The following is a 25,443-nucleotide window of genomic DNA, read 5'->3' on the forward strand; positions in this document are numbered from 1 at the left end:
ACCACGCATAGTTGATAGGTTTGGCTCTGCGTCCCCACCCAGATCTCATCTCAAATTGTAATCCCCATGTGCCAAGAAAGTGATTAGATCATGGGGACAGTTTCCTCCATGCTGTTCTTATGCTAGTGAGTGAGTTCTCACCAGATCTGATGGTTTTAGGGGGTGGTTTTCCCTGCTCTTGCTTGATCTCTCTCACATGCCACCAATTGAGATGTGCCTCTTCCCTTTCCACCATGATTGTGAGATTCATGAGGCCTCCCCAGGCATGTGGAACTGTGAGTCAATTAAACCCCTTTTTCTTTATAAATTACCCAGTCTCGAGTATGTCTTTATAGCAGTATGAAAATGGCTAATAGAACAAAGTATGCATTCAGTATATGGTAACAATTTTTATTACGTTTGCAGCTCTAGACTTTGTGTTAAATACTATATCATTTCACTTGGTAAACCAAGTCAACCTAGGACAATTTTTTTTGCCCCCATTTTACAATTCAGGAATGAAGATTAGAGAGTTTATGTGACTTGTCCAGGGTTCTACAACTACAGAAGCAGAGATTTTAGAGTATGATCATTTCTCCTTTTTTTCAGTCCTTTGACCAGATGATTGTTGTACAGTGTCAATAAAATATTAATTAATGCCTATAATGTGCCAAGAATTATAAGCATATAGCAGTAAATGTATGCGCTGTCCTTTAGTTTTAGGGGATAGTCTCACACTATCAGAATTATAAAAAAATCAGGTTGAGTTTGTGTCTTAGATTTATTAGCATCATGCTCCTAACAACTAAATTAACTAGCCTATCATCTAAATCCTATAGGCATATGAAAAGTATTGACAGGAACAAAGTAGTTCTGCAACTAAGTGCAGAACATAGAGCTTATTTCCATATAAAATTATATATATATATACATCTTGTATTTCAACTGCTATTTAATTTCTTCTAAAACATTGAGCCAAACTGTAACATTTATTTCTTTTGCATTTGATTCCACTGGTTGAAAAAAGTCTTTTTCATATACTATAAAGATACTATCTCTGCTCCTTCTGACATGGTGTCAACTTGTGTATGTTTCTAGCAAGTCTGAACAACACAATTAGAAGTGACAACGGTATAGAAGAAAAAATAGAAGGTCTTTGCTACACTATTTTTCTTAGGAAATCTGCAGGAAAATCTAATGCTGTGTTTTACTGTTTACCTTTAGGTGACATACTCCAAGTATCTTTATATGTTATGGAGTGCCTTTTACAATACTCCAATCACAAGGAGTGTAAAAAATGATTATATTGAGAACAGTTAATGTGAACCTCTTTATGACCAATGTTGTCTTGTGTGCAGATCAGGAAATTCCTTATGAGTAATGTATAGTAAGCCCTGAGAAACACAAACAGCCTCTGAACTTGTCTTCTTAACAACTAGATATTTTGCCTAAGAAGATTTAATAGTGACAGGACACATCCCAGATGAGATTTCACAGGCTTCCACAGGCAGTGGGAGAGGTTCTACTCTCCTACACTGCCTCATCTTAAGCTTTTCATGTCAATTTTGATAGAAGGGTCTGAGAGAACCTATAAAATCAACCTGCAGGAAACACAAGTGGTCCCTGATTTCATAATTATGAGATTTTTACTTGTATTGAAGCCATATGTGGGGAAGCTAATGAACAACTGAGAATAGTTTGTTCCTTGTTTTGATAGCTTACTCTTAGATATCTGAGCATTGTGAAAAATGGACAGATTTGTAGTCAGATCTAGCTTTGTTCTATCTAGGTGAGAGACATTGGGTATGTTATTTAACTTCTCCAAGGCTATTTGTCATTGTAAAATAAGAATAATAAAACCTAGCAGGGTTATGGAAAAAAGATAAATACAGGGCCCAGCTCATAGTAGATACACAATAGAAAGTAGTCCCTTTCCTCTGTAATTCTCTAAGAAAATATTTATTTAATATAATGTGTTTCAAGAAAAATGTCCTTCTTAGAAATATAACCTAAGCATCACTAGACTTCACTAGTTTGTGAATACACATATTAAATAAGTCATATTTCCACATTTATATAATGCAGCAATTTCTGGGCACCACTAGTGGTGTGTATTGTGCTTCTTCTCGTCATTTTCCTCCAGTCCCTTTGTTGATATCTGCGGCTCAGGAAGGTCAACTTGGGGGCAGTGCTTTGCCTCTGGCTCTTTTGATAGTACCGTCATAGAAACAGAGTGGTTATCTTCTCTGGGAACCCCCGAGATTCCCAAATGGTAATCTCATGGAGCAATCAAATGACACAACCTTCTGTAAAGACTTCAGTGCACCAGGAACACGTGTCTCTGTGGAAATGCCCTCTCCCCCAATTCTGTTTCTTGCTTTGCCATCAACTCTACTTCTTGTGTCTCTCTAGGAAAATAGCTTCCGCCTGTAGCATTTCTCCAGTCATCCACAGGTGAAGACAAGGAAATTCTCTATCCTGAGGTCCCCTTTTCCATATAATCCCACCCCAATGCTAACAGTTTCCTGCAAACAGATACCTTTAGACTATTTCTCACTTCATCATAACCACTCAGACTTGGAAATCCAGTTTAGGCTCAGTTGAAACCTTCTCTACAATAAAAACTACTTGTATGTTCTCATTTCTCATCCACTAGGGGTCTGCTTTCTAAATCAAAAGCAAGTAGAAGACAGAGTAAAACGCGTAATATAAATTTATTCTGTGACATTTTCCTCATTGAAGATATTTTAACATAGATTAAAATGCATCAATATTTCATGAAAAATAAATTCTAGAAGAATTTAGATAATATCTGTAATGCACATCATTTGACCCTGAATATCCTTTTTGTTCATTTCAAACATCATTTTTTTAAAAGTAACATAAAATGGTAAGGACTGCAACATTCTTCATATATCTTGTGTCTCATAAATTTTAATTCAACTGCCAGTTCTTTTCTCAACTAGGTATGCTAATGGTATTTGCTCCTGTTTTTGAACAGGAAGAGTATCCATTTTCTGTTTCTTCGTGATATTTAGGTCTTCTTTCTCTGATTCTTCAAGAAAATGCTTCATGCTGAGTTTGAATAGTAATCGAGGGTCTGGTTTAGACAGTGGTGGGCAATTACACATCTCTCTAATTTTGAGAGCCTATAAAGAATAAAATTTAAAAATACTATATATAATCAATGTATTCAGATTGTTTCAGTAATCCCTAATATGTTTCATATAAAACAAAGAATGCATTCTGTATTTTTTGAATAAAAGATATCTTGATTATAACATATAAAAGAGAACCACTAATAAACTCAGTGAACAGTTGTTTTCATGATTTGGTCAAATAATATTTAAAAAACAACAATGACAACAACAATAGTATTAATATCTATAACAACTGTCCAAATGCTCTTTTGAGAGTAAACAAATCTTAGAGATACCTCTATGGTTTCAGTTAAACTCTAGCAGACCTGAAAACAAGCATTCAGATTTAAAAAGACTCTATGAGAGACTTTTTCAAGAAAAAGAAAACTGGAGAATATAGTTGACTGAGTATACTGAAAAAAGATACACATAACTGACACAGTCTTGGGTAGAATTGATGCTAATAACCTAGTGATATGGTTTGGCTATGTCCTCACCCAAATCTCATCTTTAATTGTAATCCCCATAATTCCCACGTCATGGAAGGGACCTGATGGTAGGTAACTGAATCATGAGTGTAGATCCTTCCCATGCTGTTCTCATGATAGTGATTAAGTCTCACGACATCTGATGGTTTTATAAAGGGCAGTTCTCCTGAACACACTCCTTTGCCTGCCCCCATGTAAGACTTGACTTTGCACCTCATTCACCTTTCACCATGATTGTGAGGCCTGTCCCCCAGCCATGTGGAACCTGTGAGTCAATTAAACCTCTTTCCTTTATAAATTACCCAGTCTCAGGTATGTCTTCTGTCTTTATTAGCAGCATAAGAATGGACTAATATACCTAGAAAAGTAAACAAATCAAAATCATGACAATTTTTAACTTTAGGAAAAATAAAGCACTACAAAGGAAGGGAAAGTAATCACAGTGTACTATGGGGCTCAGCTATGACTAGGGCTTACAGTTTAAAATACCAGATCTTGATGAAACCAAAAGTACAATTTAATCATACTGAGAAGGGGAGAGCTGCATGTGTGTGTGCATGCACAGGGTGTGACACTGGGAAGAGAGGGCTTACATCTCATCCTGCACAGTGGAAAATGAGTAAGGCCCAAAACTGAAATTAAGTCGTAGCAACATAAGCATGTTATTTAGACACAGTGGGAAATACCAAAAGAATCATCCAATAGAATTGGAAATAATTACTCCTGAAACTGACGGCAGTAACAAGTCTTAGAACTATTTAACTCTTTAAAGTGGGTATGTGGGTAATTTTAAGACATAATGACCAAAATAATTTTTAAGGAAAAATGGTCTTCATATTTAAGGAGTTTTAAAAGAAAGACATTTAGTGAGAAAAACTAATTTAGTTTTTTAATACTTCTGGCTTTTTGATATTCATGTGTCTCAACAAGGGAAGTAAATAAGGCAGTAGAGGGAACAGTGTTTGGGAACTGGTAATATTTTAGAAAGACTATCCAGGCAAGGCCTCACTGATAAGATAATGACTTTGGGGGTCAAGAAGGGGAGAGACCTGAAGAACATGAGGAAAGAGACCATGTAGCGACTTAGGAAAAAACCATTCCAAGAGGGAGCTGTGAGTACAAGGGAGAAGGGAGTGTGCCTAGGTGCTTCAGAACAGTGAAGAAGCAGGTACAGCTGGGTGGAGCAGGATAGAGGGCAGGAGCGGATTATGTAGGACCGCATGGATCATGCTAAGGATTTTCAGTTTTACTCTAAACAACCTGCCTCTAATATTTGTGGGGTCCATGGCAAGAATGAAAATGGAGGCCCAGATACCATGTATCTAAACACCTAGAAGCGGTAAGTCAAGCTAATACACTACTACATAAAATCTGTTCATTCTCCTACTTTGAGGAATACACATTCAAAACTACCTGGAAGTCCAGGTGCAAAATCAGAATTCTTGAATTTTAGAACACATAAGATTGCAGGGAGCTTACTGTAGCTCTTGCCACTAGTCTGCCATCTGTCCCCTTTCCCAGCCATAGCTTATCTGGCACTGTAAAGGGCCTTGCGTGCATGTGTTCAAGGAAGAGGTCCACATGGGCCCTGAAAGCAGGCTGAAACATGTTTGGGCAAGGAATTCCATCATCCCAGATACCTTGAGTTAGGTGTGGTAGGGGCACTGGTTCTTGAGTCCCACAGGAGAGGGGGACTTGTAGCTAGAGGCAAGCCAGATAGGCGTCCTCTAAGTGAATGGGGTCAGGGGAGAAGCTTGGGTCTAGGAGTACTTCTAGCTCTGATGAGGCTATGAGTTACCAAAGTAAGCTAGAGAGTTTGAACAAGCATTACTTAATGTGAAATTCTTTGGTGGCAGGGGCCTTGTCTTATTTTTCTTTGTATTCCACAGCAGATTTAATATATTCCTTATTTCGACCGAGTGTCAAGTAAGTGTTTAAGTAAACTGAATTGACATAACAAGAAAACGTTTCCCAACTATAGCAATTATAGCACTTAAGTAAACAGAAAGTCAGACCATCAGCTAAATAGTGACCTACCGTCCAAATGGGGATACCTTTGACAATGAAAGGAGATGCTAGTGAGATTTACAATGAGACATCAGGCATAAGCCAAGACTGTCTCCGCAAAACTGGGATGTAGTCACTCTTGCCTTAGCTCCTTTACAACATGTTAATTTTCTTTCCCAAGTGAGAAGTTTACCTGTCATGGCTGCTATATCAGTGTAGTGCCTATGTCTAGGGACTGCACTGGTATCAGTAAAGGGGGAAAGTATGGAGTACAGCAGGTAACAGCCGGCACAGCTGAGTTTGGCAATGATAGATACAAAGCAACAAAGAGAGGAATAGGATGTGATCCCCTAAGATCTTTGGGTATTCAGTAAAAACTCTTCTCTTTTCCTTAAATTCTCTTATTCAGTCTTTTTAGTACAACAAATACTTAGAACACCACAGTGAGTCAGGTGCCAGGTACACGTCAGTCAGAATAGTCATGGTCCCTGCTCTCATGTAATTTACTTTGTATTTCTCCATTACTGGGCATTAGAAATGTTCCCACAGTTGTGTCTGTCTGGCTTTATAAATTACCCTGCTATAAAAACCTTTGTTTTTAAAAAAATCTTATTTTCTTACCTCCATTATGTGAAGTCTAACCCTCAAAATAGAATGACCTAATCAAAGAGTTAAGAGCAGATAGATTATAATTTTTATTATATAGTACCAAACTGCTTTCTACCAGAAAGGCTTTATCAACCTTTAATGTCACCAGCAATACAGGCATACTTGAGTTATTCACAGTTATTCACATAAGATTTCATTACATTTATCTAGGTAGCTATGTAATTTCAAATCTCAGAATCCTTAGAAAATATCAGCTCAATTTTACAGATGAGGAAACTGAGTCTCAGAGAAGTTAAATGCCTAGCAAGGAACAAAAAGCTGGCTTGGTAAATGTTTTTAACAGCTTTATTTGCTAAAACTTGGAAGTAACCAAGATGTCCTTCAATAGGCAAATGGATAAACTACAGGATATTCAGACAAAAGAATATTATTCAGATCTAAGAAGAAATTAACTATCAAGCCATGAAAAGATATGAGGAACTTTAAATGCATATTGCTAAGTGAAAAACACCAATCTGAAAAGGCTACATGATTCCAACTATATGATATTCTGGAAAAGGCACAACTATGGAGACAGTAAAAAGATCAGTGGTTGCCAGGGGCTTGGGGGAGGGAGGAATGAGTAGGCATAGAGTGTATTTTTAAGGCAGTAAAACTACTCTGCATGATACTATAATGGTGGACACATGTCATTATACATATATCGAGATGCACTGAATATACAGCACCAAGAGTGAACCCTAATAGATTTTGGGTGACAATGATGAGTTAGCATAGATTCATCAATTGTAACTAATATTATCACTCTGGCATGGGATTTTGATAGTACAGGAGGCTGAGAGTATGTGGGGGCAGACATATAAGGGAAATCTCTATACCTTCCACTTAACCTAGAAGTTGAGGCTTTAGAGTCTAAAAATAAAAGCTAGAGTCTACTATTTAAAAAAAAAAAACAAAAAACGCTGGTCTGGAAGTAAGAATGCTGGGTTTAGAACCTGTTTTGTTTTTACTGCTTTTGCCCTACATGCTTTTTGCGCTCATGCTTTTTTGCACCACATGATGTTTCTTGAGTAAATTTTTTACTGAATAAATGTACTCTGGAGACATCTGAGCTAGGTTTCTTTAATTGCTAGAAACACTATAAATTCTTCACACAGGTTTTCTGTCACTACTTCTTCATATGTGAACTATTTCTCCTCTCCAACTATCTATCACGCAGAATCCTGTTATGACCATACATATTTCTATCAAATCTTCATCTATTTTGCGTAGTAAGATTTTATTGGATGTCTTGGTAACTTTTTTCTTTTTTGCTTTCCTTTCCATATTTATCTTATTACATTTCAGGGTGGCAATGTCTTTTTATTTTTATAAATTCTAATCTATTTTATTAAATATACCTTCATCTCTTCCAAAGTGAGCAAAATTTTCCCACCATATAGCTAGAATATGCCTTTCCACTTCCTTCACTTTGTTTTGTGTTTAACTCCATGCACTGTACATAATAGGCACTTAACAAACACATGCTAAATTTTAAACAAACATTTATAGAACACTAGCTATGAATAAATCATTACGATAAATGTCACAGAGAAAATACTCTTAGGAGTTTACGGTTTAAGAAAAAGCAGAAATGTACTCTAATAGCAAGAATATATGGTTCTGAGAATCCTAAGGAAGATTTGAAGTTAAATATAGAATTAACCAGCCTAAAGACTACAACTAGAAGTGAAAGAAACATCTATTGTTCACTTTCTATGTGCCTTTCACTGTGTGAGGTATTTCACACATTATCTAAATCGACAACGGAATTTGAACCACTTTTGAAATCTTGGGCCTGGCAGAGAATACTTAAAGTGTCTATGCCAAAGAGAAGGGGACAAGGGAGAGAAGGCAGCAGGACCTTACCTACAGAAATGCACACGTATGTACATCCAACATCTAAGAGATGCTTCTATCCTGATTTCACATATGAAGAAAACTAAAGGTTGGATAGGAAACTTTCTTCAAGTTAGATGGCTGAGTGAAAATTAAAACCCAGCACTCCTAAGACCACTGTTATCTTTACATTACCATTTCCTGTGAGCATCTTTCTCCCATTACCAACTATTAATTTCCTACATGCTACATTTCTATAAGCGAGTGGAGGTACTGTTCAATTCTACTGCTAATTTTTCTATTTTTCACCCACTATTATATTGCTTATCTTGCCTATTATTATATATCATGCAATCATTTAACCAGTATTCACTGAGCATCTCAAATTGTCATAGGTACTATAGATATAGCAGTGTACAAAGGCCTTACATTCTAAAGTAAAAGCCAATAAACAAATAAGGTAATTTCAGTAAGTGAATGAAGAAACTAAACAGTGAGGTGTGGTGGACAACGAGTACATGGAAGCGAGGCTATTTGAGATTGTGGGATCAGAGAAAGCCTCCCCAGGACAGTGACATTTGCCTAAAGAACTGAGGGAAGAATGTTTCACACAGAGAAATCAGCAAGTAGAGGAGCTGCAAGGAGGACACTACCTTGACGTGGAATGGCTAGACCAAGGAAAGACTAAGGAAAGGGGCATATGAGCTAAGCAGTGGCCAAATTACATGACTGGAAGACCTAGGAAGAGTCTGGATTTTTATTCTAAGTTAGATGAGAAGCCATTAGAGGGTTGAAGGCAAGGAGAGGATGTTAAAATGATCACTCTGGCTACATAATGAAAATAGGTTGTTAGGAGTTGAGGTGAAAAGTGACATCAGAAGATTAAAACAGGAAATGACTGCGATAACTTGGGAGGAGATGATGGTGACTTACTAGGAAAGGAGCAGTGGTGAAGTTGAGAAGGGCACAGATTCTGAATGTACTTGTCGAGGCAGTCAACAAGATATTTTCATGAATAGGATACGGAAGTAAAGGAAAGAGAAATTGAAGATGAGTCCTAAATTTCCTCTTCTGTGTTAACAGCTTTTCTTTTATGATGCTTTTCATGCATCTGAGGATAATTAACTTGCTCACAGTAAATAATTACGGTAACATAATATAGTACTGTTTGTCAATTAATGACCCCAGCGCATAAATTCTTTTAAAGTTACTGTTTTTATCAAACTGTCAAAACAAAATCATTCATGCTCATAAAATGAATCAGCAACTTAATAACATAGCTTTCTATACTTTGAAGGTAGAACTAATTAGTAACTAGGCAATTGTTCTCTGAACTTTTGAAAAAATTCTCCAAATGAAATCCTATCATAGCTAGGCTCCCTTTTCTTTGTTAGTTTATTATGACTCTATGCGTTTCTAATACAGTTTTTAAAATTTGATTTATTTATACCTCACTTATTTCTAAAATTAATTTGAGGAGCTTCATTCTAGCTATAATTTCTACTCCTAGCTGCATCTACTCTGGCAATTCCCCTCCCCACTCAACACAAACATACTTTAACTACTTCTGATTTTGACCTGAGCTATTAATATCATTTAACTAAAAATAACATTCTCTCAAATACTTTTGTTTCTTGTATGTTACTGTACCTCTTCTCCTGATCCTATTTACATTTTACTCTTTGTCTAACTAAGCTAATGATTATGACTTTGACTAAATTTCCCAAAGAATCAACTACTGTCATTTTGCTTATTTCTACTTAATCTTAGATATATAATTAATAATTTCCCTATTTGAAACACTTATATTTCCATATTTCTTTTTTCTAATATAGACATTTAAGAAAATTTTAAAAAAATAAATTTAGTAAAAGCTCATGAAAATATAACTACATTATAAAGTTTATTGAATTTAAGGTATCCTCTTATTATCTATCAATTTCTCCCCTGCTTTACATGTGTGGAATTTTAATTTTCATGTGGTTATCCATCTTTTAATTTTTGTTATATTAATTTTACTATACTATGTTCTGATGACTGGAATCAAAACTTTTTATATGTGTGTATGTATATATGCACATATTTATTTATTATTTCAATAGGTTTTTGGGGAACAGGTTGTGTTTAGTTACATGCATAAGTTCTTTAGTGGTAATTTCTGAGATTTTGGTGCACCCATCACTCAAGCAGTGTACATAGTACCCAATGTGTAAATCTTTTATCCCTAACTCCCTTCTCACTGTTTCCCCTGAGTACCCAAAGTCCACTGTATCATTCTTACACCTTTGCAACCTCATATGAGTGAGAACATTACATTTTTATATTATGTACAGATATTTTTGTCTAAGTTTTATGATCAGTATTTTCATGAAAGCTATGTGTATATTTGAAAATATATTCCTTTTTCAGGATGAGTTCATGTCCTTTGCAGGGACATGAATGAAGTTGGAAACCATCATTCTCAGCAAACTAACACAAGAATAGAAAACCAAACACTACATGTTCTCACTCATAAGTGGGAGCTGAACAATGAAAACACATGGACACAGGGAGAGGAACATTACACACCAGGGCCTGTCGGGGGGTGGCAGGGTAGGGGAGGTATAGCATTAGGAGAAATACCTAATGTAGATGATGGGTTGATGGATGCAGCAAACCACCATGGCACATGTATACCTATGTAAAAAACCTCCACGTTCTGCACATGTATCCCAGAACTTAAAGTATAAGAAAAATAAATAGAAACTATATTCCTTTTTCTTAGCATTTAGTTTCTTATGCCACTTAAATCTTATTTTTCATACTATTCGACTGAATTATTTGGTAATTCCATACTTGATCTATGGTTTTCTAAGAATGGCAGGGTGCAAGCTACAGTTACAATTATATTTAAACAAACAGAACTGTGTATTTTATCTAATTCCTGATTGTCAGTTGATTCTGGAAAGAGCACTGCTGCAACTGAGCACTTCACTGACATATTGTTCTATGTGTTTCATTCACTAAGGATCTTCCATCATAAAAAGCAAAGCTAGTTTTGCTAGATATCATAGCAAAGTGTATTAGTCCCACTGTTTTTGTTTGTTTTGTTTCTTTCCTCCTAAACTCTTATACTTCCTCCAAAAGCAAGATGTATAAGAGCTTAGGAGGAAAGAAACATATTCCTTACACTTACGAAAAGCGAGGTATAAAGTCATTCTTAATCTTGTATGTCTTTAAGTTTTGTCTTTTTACCTAGGTAGTTTGTAAGAGCCTGTCTTTGCAATGAAGATTAAACACTTCATAAATTTAAATATCTAAGCACTGTCATTTCAGGGCTTGTCTTGGATGATACTCTGGGAATCTTCTAAAAATCCATCTTGGGCCAGGCGCGGCGGCTCAAGCCTGTAATACCAGCACTTTGGGAGGCCGAGGCGGGTGGATCACAAGGTCAAGAGATCGAGACCATCCTGGTCAACATGGTGAAACCCCGTCTCTACTAATACAAAAAATTAGCTGGGCATGGTGGCACGTGCCTGTAATCCCAGCTACTCAGGAGGCTGAGACAGGAGAATTGCCTGAACCCAAGAGGCGGAGGTTGTGGTGAGCCGAGATCGCGCCATTGCACTCCAGCCTGGGTAACAAGAGCGAAACTCCGTCTCAAAAAAAAAAAAAAAATTCCATCTTGAGAAATGTTACCTAAACTAAAAAATGTGATACAGAAACCACAATCAAAGAAATGAAGACATGTATAAATGAACGAATGTATCTTTCCCATTGTTATATGCAGCTTGGATTTCCTGGTGCCTTTTAAATATTCTTTCATTTTTCTAGATTTTTTATTTTTTATTTTTTTTTGCTTTCAGCATTTTAATTTGGTTGTGCTATGTTCCTCTATCTTCCGCATCAATGAGTCTTTGCTCTGGGGCATAAGTTCTGCTCTTTACAGCCTCCACTGAAAATTTTACAGGTTCTCTGCTGAATTCACAAGTTTAACAATTTTCTGAAATGGATGTATCTTACATTTGTGAAGTTGTTCTTTCAGCTTCTGTCACTTTCAGTGCAGTTAAATCAACCTTATCATGCCAGCTTCAGATGGCATTGCTCCTATGATCTTGCCACCTTGGCTGTCCTCTCCAATAAAGTAAAACGTTTAAGTTTGAGCTGAGATTTGGTTTTGTTTTTCATATTTCTGCTTTTTAAAGCTTATCTCAATCAGGAACAATGAGTATTTCAGAGGCTTTGTTTTGGGTTGCTATTGCTGAATTTAGTTTACATGATGGTCCTTGTGGTGTTATTAGTTAAGAGTACTTAGATATTCAATAATCTTTTAAATAAGATTACCCTCATTTTCCCTTTCAACTCTGTTTTCCCAAGTCTTGTAAACTTATTATTCTGATTTTTTAAGTCTCTCTTACCTACCACTTAAATCTATTCTTGAATAAGAGAAAAGTATCAGCAACATCTTTTATTCTATTAGGGTTAATTTGGCTGGTCTGAGTTCTAAATAGATTCTACATACATTTCTCGAGAAGACACACTTCTCAGGTTGTTTCAAAACTGATTATTTGTAGAGTGGTGCTAAATTATCACCACACAATCACTTGCTGGTCACAAGGAAGAAAATCACCTTTACAAGCAAAGGACTAGGCAATCACCATCCAAACTGTTGATGGCCTTCAGCATGACCAAATGTTCGTTGCATCATCTATAAAATATCCTTCCCAAAATTTAACTTCTATTTACAGCTATATAGAAACAAGTTAGAAATATCATGAAGAAGCAATCAAGTAAATCCAGAATCTACAATGTGGATTATATGTACTCATCAAGTCAATGACAAGTTTTAAAACAAACAAAACAAAAGAGAGGGAGGCACTGTTCTAAAGTCAAAAGGACTTTAGGGATGTAAGGACCAAATGCAATGTGTGGATCACGAAGTATCCTAATTTAAACAGGCCAACTGTAAAACTGCTGAGATAGGGAAATCTGAATACAGACAGAATATTTAATTTTAAGAAATTACTGAGTTTCCTTAGGCATAATGTTATGATTATGGAAAAAAATGATACTACTTTCTGAAATGCATACTAAAGTTGATGGAGTTCAGGACATATCATTCCAAAATATATCTCCAGGAGACTAGACTATGCCACCCCAAATATGTCTCTTTAGCATAATTCTCCACCTCTTGGAGAATTATTCATTCCGTATCTCCCAGTTATACAGGAAGTATACATGTTAATAAACTTCCATTTCTCTTTTGTCAATCTGTCTTTTAATACAGGGGTTCATCCCAACTAAGAAACTATGAAGCATAGAGAGAAAATTATTTTTCCTCCCTATTAAGCAATTAGGGGTGAAATGCCCTGATATCTGGGCTTTATAAAAATATACTTCTGGGAAAAACAGAGATGGGATAGATGAAGCAAGTGTACAAAAGGATTATACTGTTGAATATCAGTGAGCGAAAAATAGGGCCACATTAAGCTATTCAAAGTATTCGCTATCTTGACGTGTTTTAAATATTTATGATAATGGTATACTAAAAGTTAAAAAAAAAAAAACTTTTTCCACTGTCTTCCATTCTCCTCTAACATTTTTGCATTCCTATAACTTCATCCTTGATTTTACAACTATGTTTTTAGATCTAAAAAGCTCATGAGAAGTTTAAATGTTTCTCCTGGAAAATGAAACTAGTCCCTTTACTACCACTTCTATTTCCAACTCTCTTCCTTAATTTCTAAAAGCAAGCATATACTTTTCAGAAGGTCTAAGGAGTTAGGTGTCAATGACTCTAATCCAAAGACTCACTATGCAATAGATTTAACAGAAATTAGTGAGAATAGTGGGTAACTACTTTAAAAGACACAAAAGAAATACAACAAGGATAATGCCTACATGGCTACTTATTAACAGAACAAAAATTCTATAAAGGAAATCCCTAAGTCATTTCACCATTCCTTATTGCTCTGTATATCTATGTTTCTTGAATTCTCTTTTGAACTAGTTATAACATAATATGGGTCACTCATTAATGAGTCAAATAAAATCTCAGAGATGTATTCATTTTATATTTGAATGATTCATGATTTCATCTTTTAAAAAATTATCCTTTAATTCATTTCATTTCCTTTCACAAACACTGCAATGGAAATTGGAGTGTGACTAGTTTTTGAAGTGTTCTAAAGTAAATAAGTATAAATAACTGAAGTAAATAATTTGAAGTAAATAAATATAAAAAATTAAAAATTAAGGCCACCTTGACATAGCGCAATTATCCTCTGGAATGATAAAATAATTAGGAAAGGTTTTCAAGCAAACCTATGAAAACATTTTATAATCAAACACTCCTAACATATGAACATGATAAAAATCCTATGATTTGCAACAATATGGATATATCTAGAGGACATTATGCTAAGTGAAATGAGCCAGGTACAGAAAGAAAAATACTATATGGTCTCACTTATATGTGGAATCTAAAAAAGTCCAACTCAGAGAAACTGCGAGTAGAATAATGATTACCACAGCCTGGGGATGGGGGAATAGGAATGGGGAGGTGTTGGTCAAAAAGTACAAAGTTTCACCAGCCTGGGCAACATGGTAAGATCATATCTCTACAAAAAGCCAAAAAAAAAAAAAAGAAAGAAAGAAAGAAAGAAAAGAAATGAAATGAAAAAACAGGCATCATGGCGTATTCCTATGCCCTAGCTACTCCGGATGCTGAGGTGGGAGAATCGCTTTAGCCCAGGAATTCAAAGCTACAGTGAGCTATGATCACACCACTGCACTCAGCCTGGGGGACAAAGATAGAGATAGATGGACAGACAGAGAGATAAACAGATAAATAAATAAATATTAAAAAGTATAACGTTTCAGTTAGGAGAAATAACTTCTGGAGATCTACTGTACAGTACTGTTACTATAGTTAATAAAAATGTACTGTATACTTGAAAATTGCTCAGAGAATAGATTTTAAACATTCTTGTCTCAAAAAATAAGTATGTGAGGTGATGAATATGTTAATTGGCTTGATTTAACCATTGCAAAATGTGTACATATACTGAAACATCACACTGGACTCCATAAATATATACAATTTAAGAAATTAAAATAAAAAATAAACACTTGCATTAAAAAAATAACTAGCTATATTTATTCCCAGTAACAACTAAAATATTTACGAAATAACTGCTAATATACATCAGTAGTCTGGCAGGCACTACATATCAAGTAAAACAGCAACTACTTTTTCACAAAAAATAAAAGTAAGTTTTTTTAAAAAAAGAAAAAAATGGAAAAAATTAATGCCAGAGTTTTCATGACTGGATTAAAAGCTTTCTTTGAAAACAGAAAGCAAGACATTTTAAGGGGGAAAAAAAAAATCACCTCTATTTTTTTTAGCATGTTTTTCTAAAAATATCATTACTTTCCCCTTTCCCCTCAAAAGCAATTTTTTTCTAATAGCCCATTCATTTCAGCCTCAAGTAGATACACATTACATGCACCATAATTTTTTTTTAAGGGTTTAGACAATGTTACTGTCAGGCTTCCTGGCTTTATATGATTCAGAGGCCAATTCAATTACAGTAGCTACTATGATATTTGCCTTCCTCAACACTCTCTATGTCAGACAAAATGAAATTCTGTAAGGTGAACAGTGTGTGTTTGTGTACATTGGCCAACAACGACATTTCACTTCAATGTTAAACACTCTCCTATTTTCTGGTCATGAGATGTATAATATTAATGATTTATTCATTTACTTTGTCCAATTATAAATGCGTAAGAATGATTTACACATGCGTTCAAACCCCTAGCTTCCTGAAAGTGTAAAGGATACAAAATAGATTAATATGAATGTAGCCATAAGTGATTGTGATATCTAAAAATTGAATGAAGTGAATTTGATAAAGATTTTTTAGTTTCTGAATAAAACTGGCATTGAAAGCTCTAAAACATTTAAAATATATATCCTATTCAAATTATGATTACAAACGGTTATAACCCTAAACAATGAATAAGTTCAAATTAAATATTTTTCCTATATGTTCTATCATTCTCCATACCCTTCATCCAATGAAGAGGGGATGGTAGAAACAGCATTGATAAGTGGAGAATAAGAAATCCAGTTCTAAATGCTTTCAGTTTTAAAATAAATCTTTGAAGCAGATTTCTCTTATTCATATCTATTCATATTTTATAACAATCCTTATAGAAAAAAGTTAAATCAGGTGTCTCTTTCAAGGGCAAATTATAATATATATAAAGTCTGAACAGGGTAACTATAATTTTAAAACTATCATACTATTAAACATCAACAAATTGATACAACATCTGCTCTTCGTTTTTTCACCCAAGTTGTTAGGATAATCAAAATATATGGAATATGTGTTTAACTGATTATTTCAAGTACATAAAATTCTAACATATCAGTTTATTAACTACAAAGAATATTACTACAAACCTGTATTTATCCTTTTTAAATGCTAGTACATCACAAGATTATATTTAACCAGGCGATCTACACATTTTATCTTGAAATTCACATTTTAAAAAAAGCAAATGTGAAAAAACATTTTTTTTTCTAAAGTGAGATGTTATCTTGACTTAAAAACAAAGCAAGAAAGGAACTAATCTATTTTCTGAACAATATACTAGGCTAAAATGATCCAAAACTATATTATTGTACTGCTTTGTAGGTCACATCCTTTTCAAACATAAGCAACCCTGTCACTCCTCCAGTCTTCTGCTCAAATCCCTCCACTAGTGTCCCATCTCTGTGAACAAAAGCCAAAGTCCTTACAGGGGCGATAAGGCCCATGCCCTCCCCATTCCCTTGCTCACCCCATAAAACCCACACTGGTTTTCTTGTTGTTGCTCCTGCCCCATGGCCTTGAACTCTTCCCCAAGACAGCCACAAGCCTGGATCCTTCACTTATTTCAAGTCTGTGTTCAAGTATCAGCTTCTCAGTGAAACCTTCTCTGGTTGCTGACTGACCTCATTTTACACTGATATTCCAGCACCCCTCCCATCTCTGCTCACACATAGCTGTCTACTAAGTACTCATGTGTTTCTATAAAATTCATATTTTGAAGTCCCAACCTCCAGTGTAACTATATTTGGAAATAAGGCCTTAAAGGAAGTTACTAAGGTTTAATGAGGTCTTAAGGGTGGGGTCCTGATCCAATAGGATTAGTAGTTTTATAAGAAGAGACATGAGAGAGCTGTCTCTCCCTCTCCTTTGCCCCCTACTCCTGCCCCCAGTACCGAATTTACTATCTGTCTCCCTTTATTGCAGAATAAGCTTCGTGAGGACAGGGATTTTTGTCTATTCATATCACCTACAACCTGGCATATAACAAGTGATCAACAAATATTTGTTGAATGCATAAAGTGCATATTTAAAACATCTTAAAAGTTGATAAGCTACAGTAAGAAACAATGCATTTTTGTGACGCTATTCAAGGGATCTAATAAGAAATAAAAATACACAATCTTCAATAAGCTAAAGTTTAAAAATCAAATGATCAAAATTTGTGTTCTAATCACAGAATCCTACTTTTTTGGTTCTCCTCCTATGAATCTGATCCAACATAGGCTCTGTCTTCCTCCCACCCATAAATGTGGAAAATATGTAATACTGTTACTTTGAACATTTTCTCTAATCACTTCCTACATGAACTCATCCATTCTCATTGCTTCAACTATCGCTTTTTTTTTTTTTTTTTAGATGGAGTTTCGCTCTTGTTACTCAGGCTGGAGTGCAATGGTGCGATCTTGGCTCACCGCAACCTCTGCCTCCTGGGTTCAGGCAATTCTCCTGCCTCAGCCTCCTGAGTAGCTGGGACTACAGGCACGCGCCACCATGTCCAGCTAATTTTTTGTATTTTTAGTAGAGACAGGGTTTCGTCATGTTGACCAGGATGCTCTCGATCTCTTGACCTCGTAATCCACCCACCTCAGCCTCCCAAAGTGTTGGGATTACAGGCGTGAGCCACCGCACCCGGCGCTTGTTTTTAAGATGACTCTGAAACTCTGAAATCTTCATCTCTGGCCTGGACTTGTCTGTGCTGTCTAGTGCTGTATTCGCAACTGCCTTTGAGGGGAACATCACTTCACCAAACTGCTAGAGATGTCGAAGGGCAGAATCCTTACGTAGAACATAATGTACTCACTTGAGTAGAAAAAAAAGGCTACATAAAATATAATTTCAAAATGTAGTAGTAGTATAAAGACTCACTTAATTCTATATACTGCCTGAGAAACTGCCTTCTTTCATTATAGAAATTAGACTATGATAATAGGGAATTCCAATCTTTGAGTTATGACTGTGTATTCTAATTAACAATATACCCGTGTACTATCAGTTTCACTTCAACCACTGAGTTATTCCCAATATTGCAATAAAGTTTTATTACCTTCAAATTGAATTTAATCACTTGGGGTGGGGAATATAAGAAATTATATGAGGTTTTCAAATTAAGTTTCTGAACTAGGATAGTTTATTTTTAGAAGAAAAATGTCTCATGTCTTTGTCTTTATCATTGGCTCCCAAATAACATTTGTTTCTTTAGCCATTTTTCTTCCTACTCACTAATCAATTCATTATTAAAGACTTCTCTAAAGCACAGTTTTTACCTCTCCAAAAATGCTCAGTAATTTGATGATGAAATGACAATTCAGAATTTAGAAGTCTTCACATTAAAAGCTGGCTAACAGAATTCATTATCCAATTTAAACAAACCACATATTTTTAGAATTTCATTGAGCAAAAATAAAAAGGAAAAAAATCCAGGAGAAAATCATATGGTTACTAGGCCTTTAGAGACAGGCCGAGGCCTTCCAGGGTGCAATAAAGTCCCTGGGGCCTTGGATAGCATGAAGGAACCTCTTATAGTCAGTGATCCTCAGTACAAATCAGTTACTGATGAAATACATGATGTCCCATGCCTATACTACCCTTTTAAGAGGAATAATTACTACATATTATATCAGGTAAATTTCACTGCTATTTCTTTCTCAAATATTTTTTCTTCAAATTGAGAATATAATTTAAATCTCGTTAAAATAGGTGCTGATATAGACTGAATGTCTGTGTCCCCCTAGAATTCATATGTTGAAATTCCAACTCCCAATGTGATGGCATCAGGAGGTGAGAGCCTTTGGGAGGTGATTAGGCCATAAGGGTGGAGCCCTCATAAATGGGTTAGTGCCCTTATAAAAGAGGCTATTGAGAACTCTCTTGCCCCTTTTAGCATGTGAGGTTATAAGGAGAAGATGGCCGTTTATGAGCTGGGAAGTGGGCCCTCACCACACACCAAATCTGTTGGAAACTCGATCTAAGACGTCAGAGCCTCCCCAACTGTGAGAAGTAAGTTTCTGTTGTTTATAACCACACGGTCTATGGTATTTTGTTATAGCAACCTGAACAAACTAAAATAGGTGTTAAGAAGCCATGCTCGACTGTCCTCAATGCTCACAAAAGGCACAAAGTATACTTAAACTACCAACAAATCCTGTCATCACTCCTCTCAAAATATATCCAGAATCTGACCAATTCTCTCTCCCTTTTCTGCTACCAGATATCTTGGTCCAAGCCACCGTCATCTGTTACCAGGATTATGATAAGAGTCTCCTAAATAATCTCCTGGACTCCATCATTGCCCCACTACAGTCTACTCTCCACACAGTAATGCCAGTGATCACAATAAAACATGAGTCAAATCAAGTCACTCGTCTGATCAATATCCTCGACTAGCTTCCCCATCACTTGAAGTGAAAGTCAAGTTCTTACAATGGCTTAGAAGAACCTTTGTGGTCTGGTCCCCCTTCGCCTCATCTTAAACTGTTCTTCCTCTCCTTTACTCCCTTCAGCCCCAATGTCTTCCTTGCTACTCCTTGAACACATCAAACACACTCTCACTTCAGGTCCTCTGCATCAGCAGCTTCCTTAGCCTGAAAGGCTCCCTCTCCCTCCAGACAGCTACAGGACTTGTTCCCATGCTTCCTTCCAGACTCTGATCAGTGAGGCCTTCCTTGACAACAGAACATAGACTAGTACCCCTTCTCTGCTGCTTGCCCTTCTCTAATACCTTTTACCTGCTTTATTTTTTTCCCAAAGTGCTTATTATTGCTTGGCACATTATATGTTTGTTTCTTATTTGCATTACTTAACTAGAATGTTAACTCCAAGAGAACAGACTGCTGTGTTTTGTTCATTCCCTAGTAAGAGAATATAGAATAGTAGATTATCAATAAGTTTCAATAAATATTGATAAAATGAATGAATGAATAAATCTTGCACTAGTTTCTTATCCCAAACTAGATGCAGATTCATCTTCCTTCAAACTACATACCATAAAATTTTTATTTTTCTTAGGATAAATCACATCCTTGTATTAAAAATCATTTTGTATGTATCTTAGTATCCTGTAAATATCAATAACCATGTCTTATTCCTCTTTGTATACCCCACGTCAAGCATCATTTCTTTCTTTTAAGAGGTACTCAGTATTTGTTCACTTGTTGGGCTGAATTTGAAGTCAGGCTGAAAGAGACTTCTTTTTATTTTTTTTGAGACAGAGTCTCACTCTGTCACCCAGACAGGAGTGCAATGATGCAATCTTGGCTCACTGCCACCTCTGCCTCCAGGGTTCAAGTGATTCTCCTGCCTCCGCCTCCTGAGTGGCTATTACAGGCGCGCACCACCATGCCCAGCTAATTTTTGTATTTTTAGTAGAGACGGGGTTTTGCCAGTTGGCCAGGCTGTCTCAAACTCCTGACCTCAGGTAATTCACCCACCTTGGTCTCCCAAAGTGCTGGGACTACAGGCATGAGAAAGATATTTCTATAACATACCTGGATCTATTGTGCTATCCATTAGCACATGGCCCAGTAACAATTCTTAAATTGCTAAAAAAATGTTCTGCTTTCATAACAAGCGACCAAAATTTAATACAAGTGAGATGGAAGAGGGCTTGTAAGCTGGCTCAGAGATGCCTAATATCCATTTTGTAGTGATATGGAAACCATGAAACACATCTGAAATGATGTCAACAAATCAAAAGACTTTCAGAGGATACTGAAAACTACTTGGAAGAAAGCTGCCTCAGCTTGACCTACTAATGAATTCTACAAAAAGAAAAGCCAGAGAGCAAATGGTTCACTCTTATCTTTATAAAGAAATAAAACAACCAGAAACAAACTAACATGAAGAGATTTTTCCTAAAAAAACAAATTCCTGCATCACTGCTACAATTAATATCCACTTGACCCAAAACTTTTACACAACTCATTAACTGGTATTTTTAACAAAAAGCTTAAACCACCAAGGAAAGATTAAATTATCATCAATGTTTAAAAAACATAATATGCCTTGAGTTTTCAACTTTCATCAAGTCAGTTAAAATTAAAGTATCATATTAAAGGGGTTAAACTTTCACTAGTAAGAAAAGTCAACCATACACAGTAATTTATTCTCTAAGACTTGTGGACAAGCAGAATTTTGCTTTTCAGTCAAACTTTTTGAAAACTAATCATCCATAATTATAGTAATCAAAACAGTTAAAAGACTAGAACTCTTTTTACCAAGCAAAAGAAGTGACAACATTACAAATAAATGATACAGTAAAAATAATATCCTTCCTTCTACGGTGTCAGCTCACCTGAGGTATAAGTCTATCCAAGTGCTCAACTCGATTGCCATGAGAAGGGTGTGTAGATAACCATTCTGGCATCTTGGGTTGGCCATGCAGGCTATCAACAAATTCCATTTGCTGCCAAAACACTGAACTGGCTCTTATGTCCACACAAGCCTAAAACCAAAATTAATAAAGCCACACAATGAGCTCAGTTTTGAGAATATTTTTTTAAAAACATGACTTTATGTCACCACATGCTTCAAAATCACTTTCTATCATCATTTTAATAAAAGTAGAACATACTCATTGCTTAGAAAAAGACCCACCTCAAACAATATAGTATCACAGTACAGAAATAAGAGAATGCCTGCCCTCCCCACATACAACATTCACAATAATCCTGCTCCCCAAAGATAACCCACTATTTTCAGTATGATGGATATAAAGAACATATATTAAGGGTAAAATACTATACACAAATTAAAAATTTCTGTTTTCATAAAAATAAGGTTTTAAAAATATAACCTGTTATTAAACTACATTAAAAAACTTTACTTCCATGCCACTAGATCAGAATAAAAACTTCATATAAAAGAAGACATTTTTATTGTGTACATCAATTAACCCACTTTTCTCAATGTATATGGAGAATATACTTAATTCATAGTATACCTTATAAAATACAATACCTTATAAAAGTACATTAGTACTTTGTAAAAGACTATATGTAGATCTTGTGTATGTGTATGCACAATTCCAACACACACTCAAAATATATAACCATACATATATACTTGTATATGCACAGAACATATCTGGAAAGCTATTTAAGAAATGGTTAACAGTAGCTACCCTAAGAATGTACCTGAGGTATTTGATAGTAGAGAGAGAGCAGAACTTTTATTTCTGAACTATATTAAAATACATTATTTTATAATTAAAATTATTTTAAAATCCTCCATAAGGTGGATTATTAATATTTTATTAATTTGTTCAATTTATTCACATTTCTTAACTTATTCTTTCTATAAGACGTAACTGGAAAACAAGTGATTATATTTCCCAACCATTTTACTTTTGATTAAAACTAAGAAAAATATATAAGTACTATATTAACTAAAAGGTACTCTCAAAAACACTTATAATAACGTAATTGTGAAACCACAAAGGCAAATATATTAATAGAACACTGCATGCTAGTCAACATCCATCCTACATAATTTCTTAACAAATATCATTAAAACATTTCCAAATGTTAGCAAAATAAATGAAAAAATTTTAAATTCAAGTAAATCTTATTAAATATTTAAAGAAATATAATTCTTTAAGATCTCTGAGTATTTTAAGTTGAAAAGAAGTCAAGGTACTTTATACACTACTGTAAAGATATGGATATACACATTTAGATGTATATAAACAGGAATATACAAGATAAATGTATATCACAAACATAAATATGATTCACGTCTGCACACATATAAGTACATACCTATATACGCAAGATGTGTGCGTGCTTATGTATAAAATATGTGTGTAACATATATACCTACACAGAAATAATTATTTGATGCTGAATTAGAAATACACACAGGAATATGCCCCTCAATAATAGGTAATCACATTCACAATAAAAATACAAGCTGAGAGTAACAAGTATTCTTCTAAAATAATCCATTAAAATATAAAATGATTTTAAAGAATACTAACAAACAAAAAAATCCTCTGAAAACTGGAAGATAAACATTTCAATGGACTACAAATTCATGAATTATCTAATATGAAGTCTGTTTGCTATACAAGCAAAAAGCATACTTATCTAATTTTTTTAAGCCTAAAACTGTTAATCAAAAGACAAAATATTTCCCTATTCAATCTCTAAGTAACACAGTTGAAGGGAATCTTTGAAGCAATGTTTGATATGCAGAAATAGAAAAAGAAATTAATTATCCCAACAGACTAGAAAGTATTCCAAACTAAAAATATTAAAAAGGGACTTCAGATGTCTACTTTAATGTTAAGATAAGAGTGTTGAGTTTGTCTATATTTCTCAAACCCAGTTCAAAGACTCATTAAAGTCAGATAATTGTGTTTCCAAAATGAGTATTTGATTTACATTTTCCAACTGAGGAAAAATAAGTAACAGGGTGGACATCAGCAAGATGGAAAAATAGGAAGCCCTGAACCCTCCTTCTGCATATGAACACACTGATTCAACAATAATAGACAAATTCCCTTTGTGAGAAATCCTGAAACTAGGTGCAATGCTCTGCACCTGCACAAGTATGAAATGAGCCACATCAAACCTGGTAAAAAATTGGAGATACCCTCTCACCATAATCTCCAAGAGCAATTATGTACCTCCAATACAGACCATATGATCATAAGAACACCTGCAGCTCTCTACTACTCCTTAAGGAAGGGAAAAGTCGGCTTGTGTATCTAACATTCTAACTTTTCTAAGAGCTGCCCTAGGAACTGGCTTTTGTCTTGCCACTCTTGTAGCACTGATGGAATCTAGAACACTCTAGATGACAGGGGGCCAGAGATAACAGCAACAGCAGTTTGAACAAGCACACAAGCAGTTGCCATACTCACTCCCTAAGGCTCAGCATAAAATGAGTTGGAGAAAAACTCCAGAGCCCAGCTTCTCCCAGGGCAGGGCTGGGGGAGAAGCGGTAGATCACATATCCAACATTCTAACATTTCTGAGGGCTGCCCAAGGGACTGGCTTCTGTCTCATCTGTCTTGGAGCACTGACAGGACACAGCATATGGACCAGATGGACCAGATAGGACCCTAGATGCCTAGGGACTGCTAAGAACAAAAACAGCAGTTTGTACTAGCATGAAAGTTTGAGAGATTCTCAGAATCTCTGCTGTGCTGACTAGTGAAGATCTCCTGTACAAAGAGTGCAAAGACTAAGAGAGGTTGCTGTTTTTTCCTAATGTGTAGATATCAACAATAAGAGTCAAAAAATAAACAGAGAAATATGTAATAAAAGAACAAGATAAATCTTCAGAAACTGACCCTAATGAAAGGGAAATACATTGTTTATCTGACAAGAGAATTCAAAATAACCATCATAAAGACACTCAGTGAGGTCAGAACAACGCATGAACAATGTCAGAATTTCAACAAAGACTCAGAAAATGTTAAAAAAAAAGTACCAAACAGAAATTCTGAAGCACACTCTCAAACAACACGCTCCTGAAGAGCCTATGGGTCAAAGGAAAAAAAGAAAGGAAAATCATTTTAAGACAAATGAAAATGAAAACACAATATAACAAAACCGATGGGCTACAGCCAAAGTGGTTCTAAGAGGATAGTTTATAGTGATAAACACCTACATTTAAAAAAAGAAGAAGAAAGAAAACAAACAACCTAATCTTATACCTGTAGGATCTTAAAAAAAGAAAAAAAAAGAAGCCCAAAGTTAGCAGAAGGAAGGAAATAATAAAGATTGAAGCAGAAATAAAGGCAAGAATTTAAAAAAATAGAAAAAAACCTTGAAACTAAGAGCTTTTTTGGAAAAAATTTACAAAACTGACAAATCTTCAGAGTAATTAAGAAAAAAGAAGATGTAAGTCAACAAAATCAGAAATGAAAGAGGACACATTACAACATACCATTATAACTGATACCATACAAAGGATCATTAAGAGACTACTCTGAACAACTATACTCCCACAAATTGGATAACTTAGAAGAAATGGATA

At 35.2% G+C, this 25,443-nt stretch overlaps 1 protein-coding gene across 5 annotated transcripts in view; it reads right to left on the reverse strand.

Moving 5' to 3' along the window:
• Nucleotides 1-2,674: 2,674 nt before the first annotated feature.
• The window catches only part of OMA1 (OMA1 zinc metallopeptidase), a 65,170-nt gene continuing 42,401 nt past the window's right edge, over nt 2,675-25,443 (reverse strand). For all 5 annotated transcript variants that reach the window (XM_021667715.2, XM_021667714.2, XM_064372405.1 and 2 more), the window contains 2 exons: nt 21,752-21,901; nt 2,675-3,128 (listed from right to left, as the gene is read on the reverse strand). In XM_021667715.2, the coding sequence (XP_021523390.2) occupies nt 2,919-3,128; nt 21,752-21,901 (360 nt within the window). In that variant the 3' untranslated portion in view covers nt 2,675-2,918. The remainder of the gene's footprint in view (nt 3,129-21,751; nt 21,902-25,443) is intronic.

This window comes from Aotus nancymaae, unplaced genomic scaffold, assembly GCF_030222135.1.
Source record: "Aotus nancymaae isolate 86718 unplaced genomic scaffold, 86718_ANA_hifiasm-v0.15.2.pri h1tg000007l, whole genome shotgun sequence".
Lineage (NCBI taxonomy): Eukaryota > Metazoa > Chordata > Mammalia > Primates > Aotidae > Aotus > Aotus nancymaae.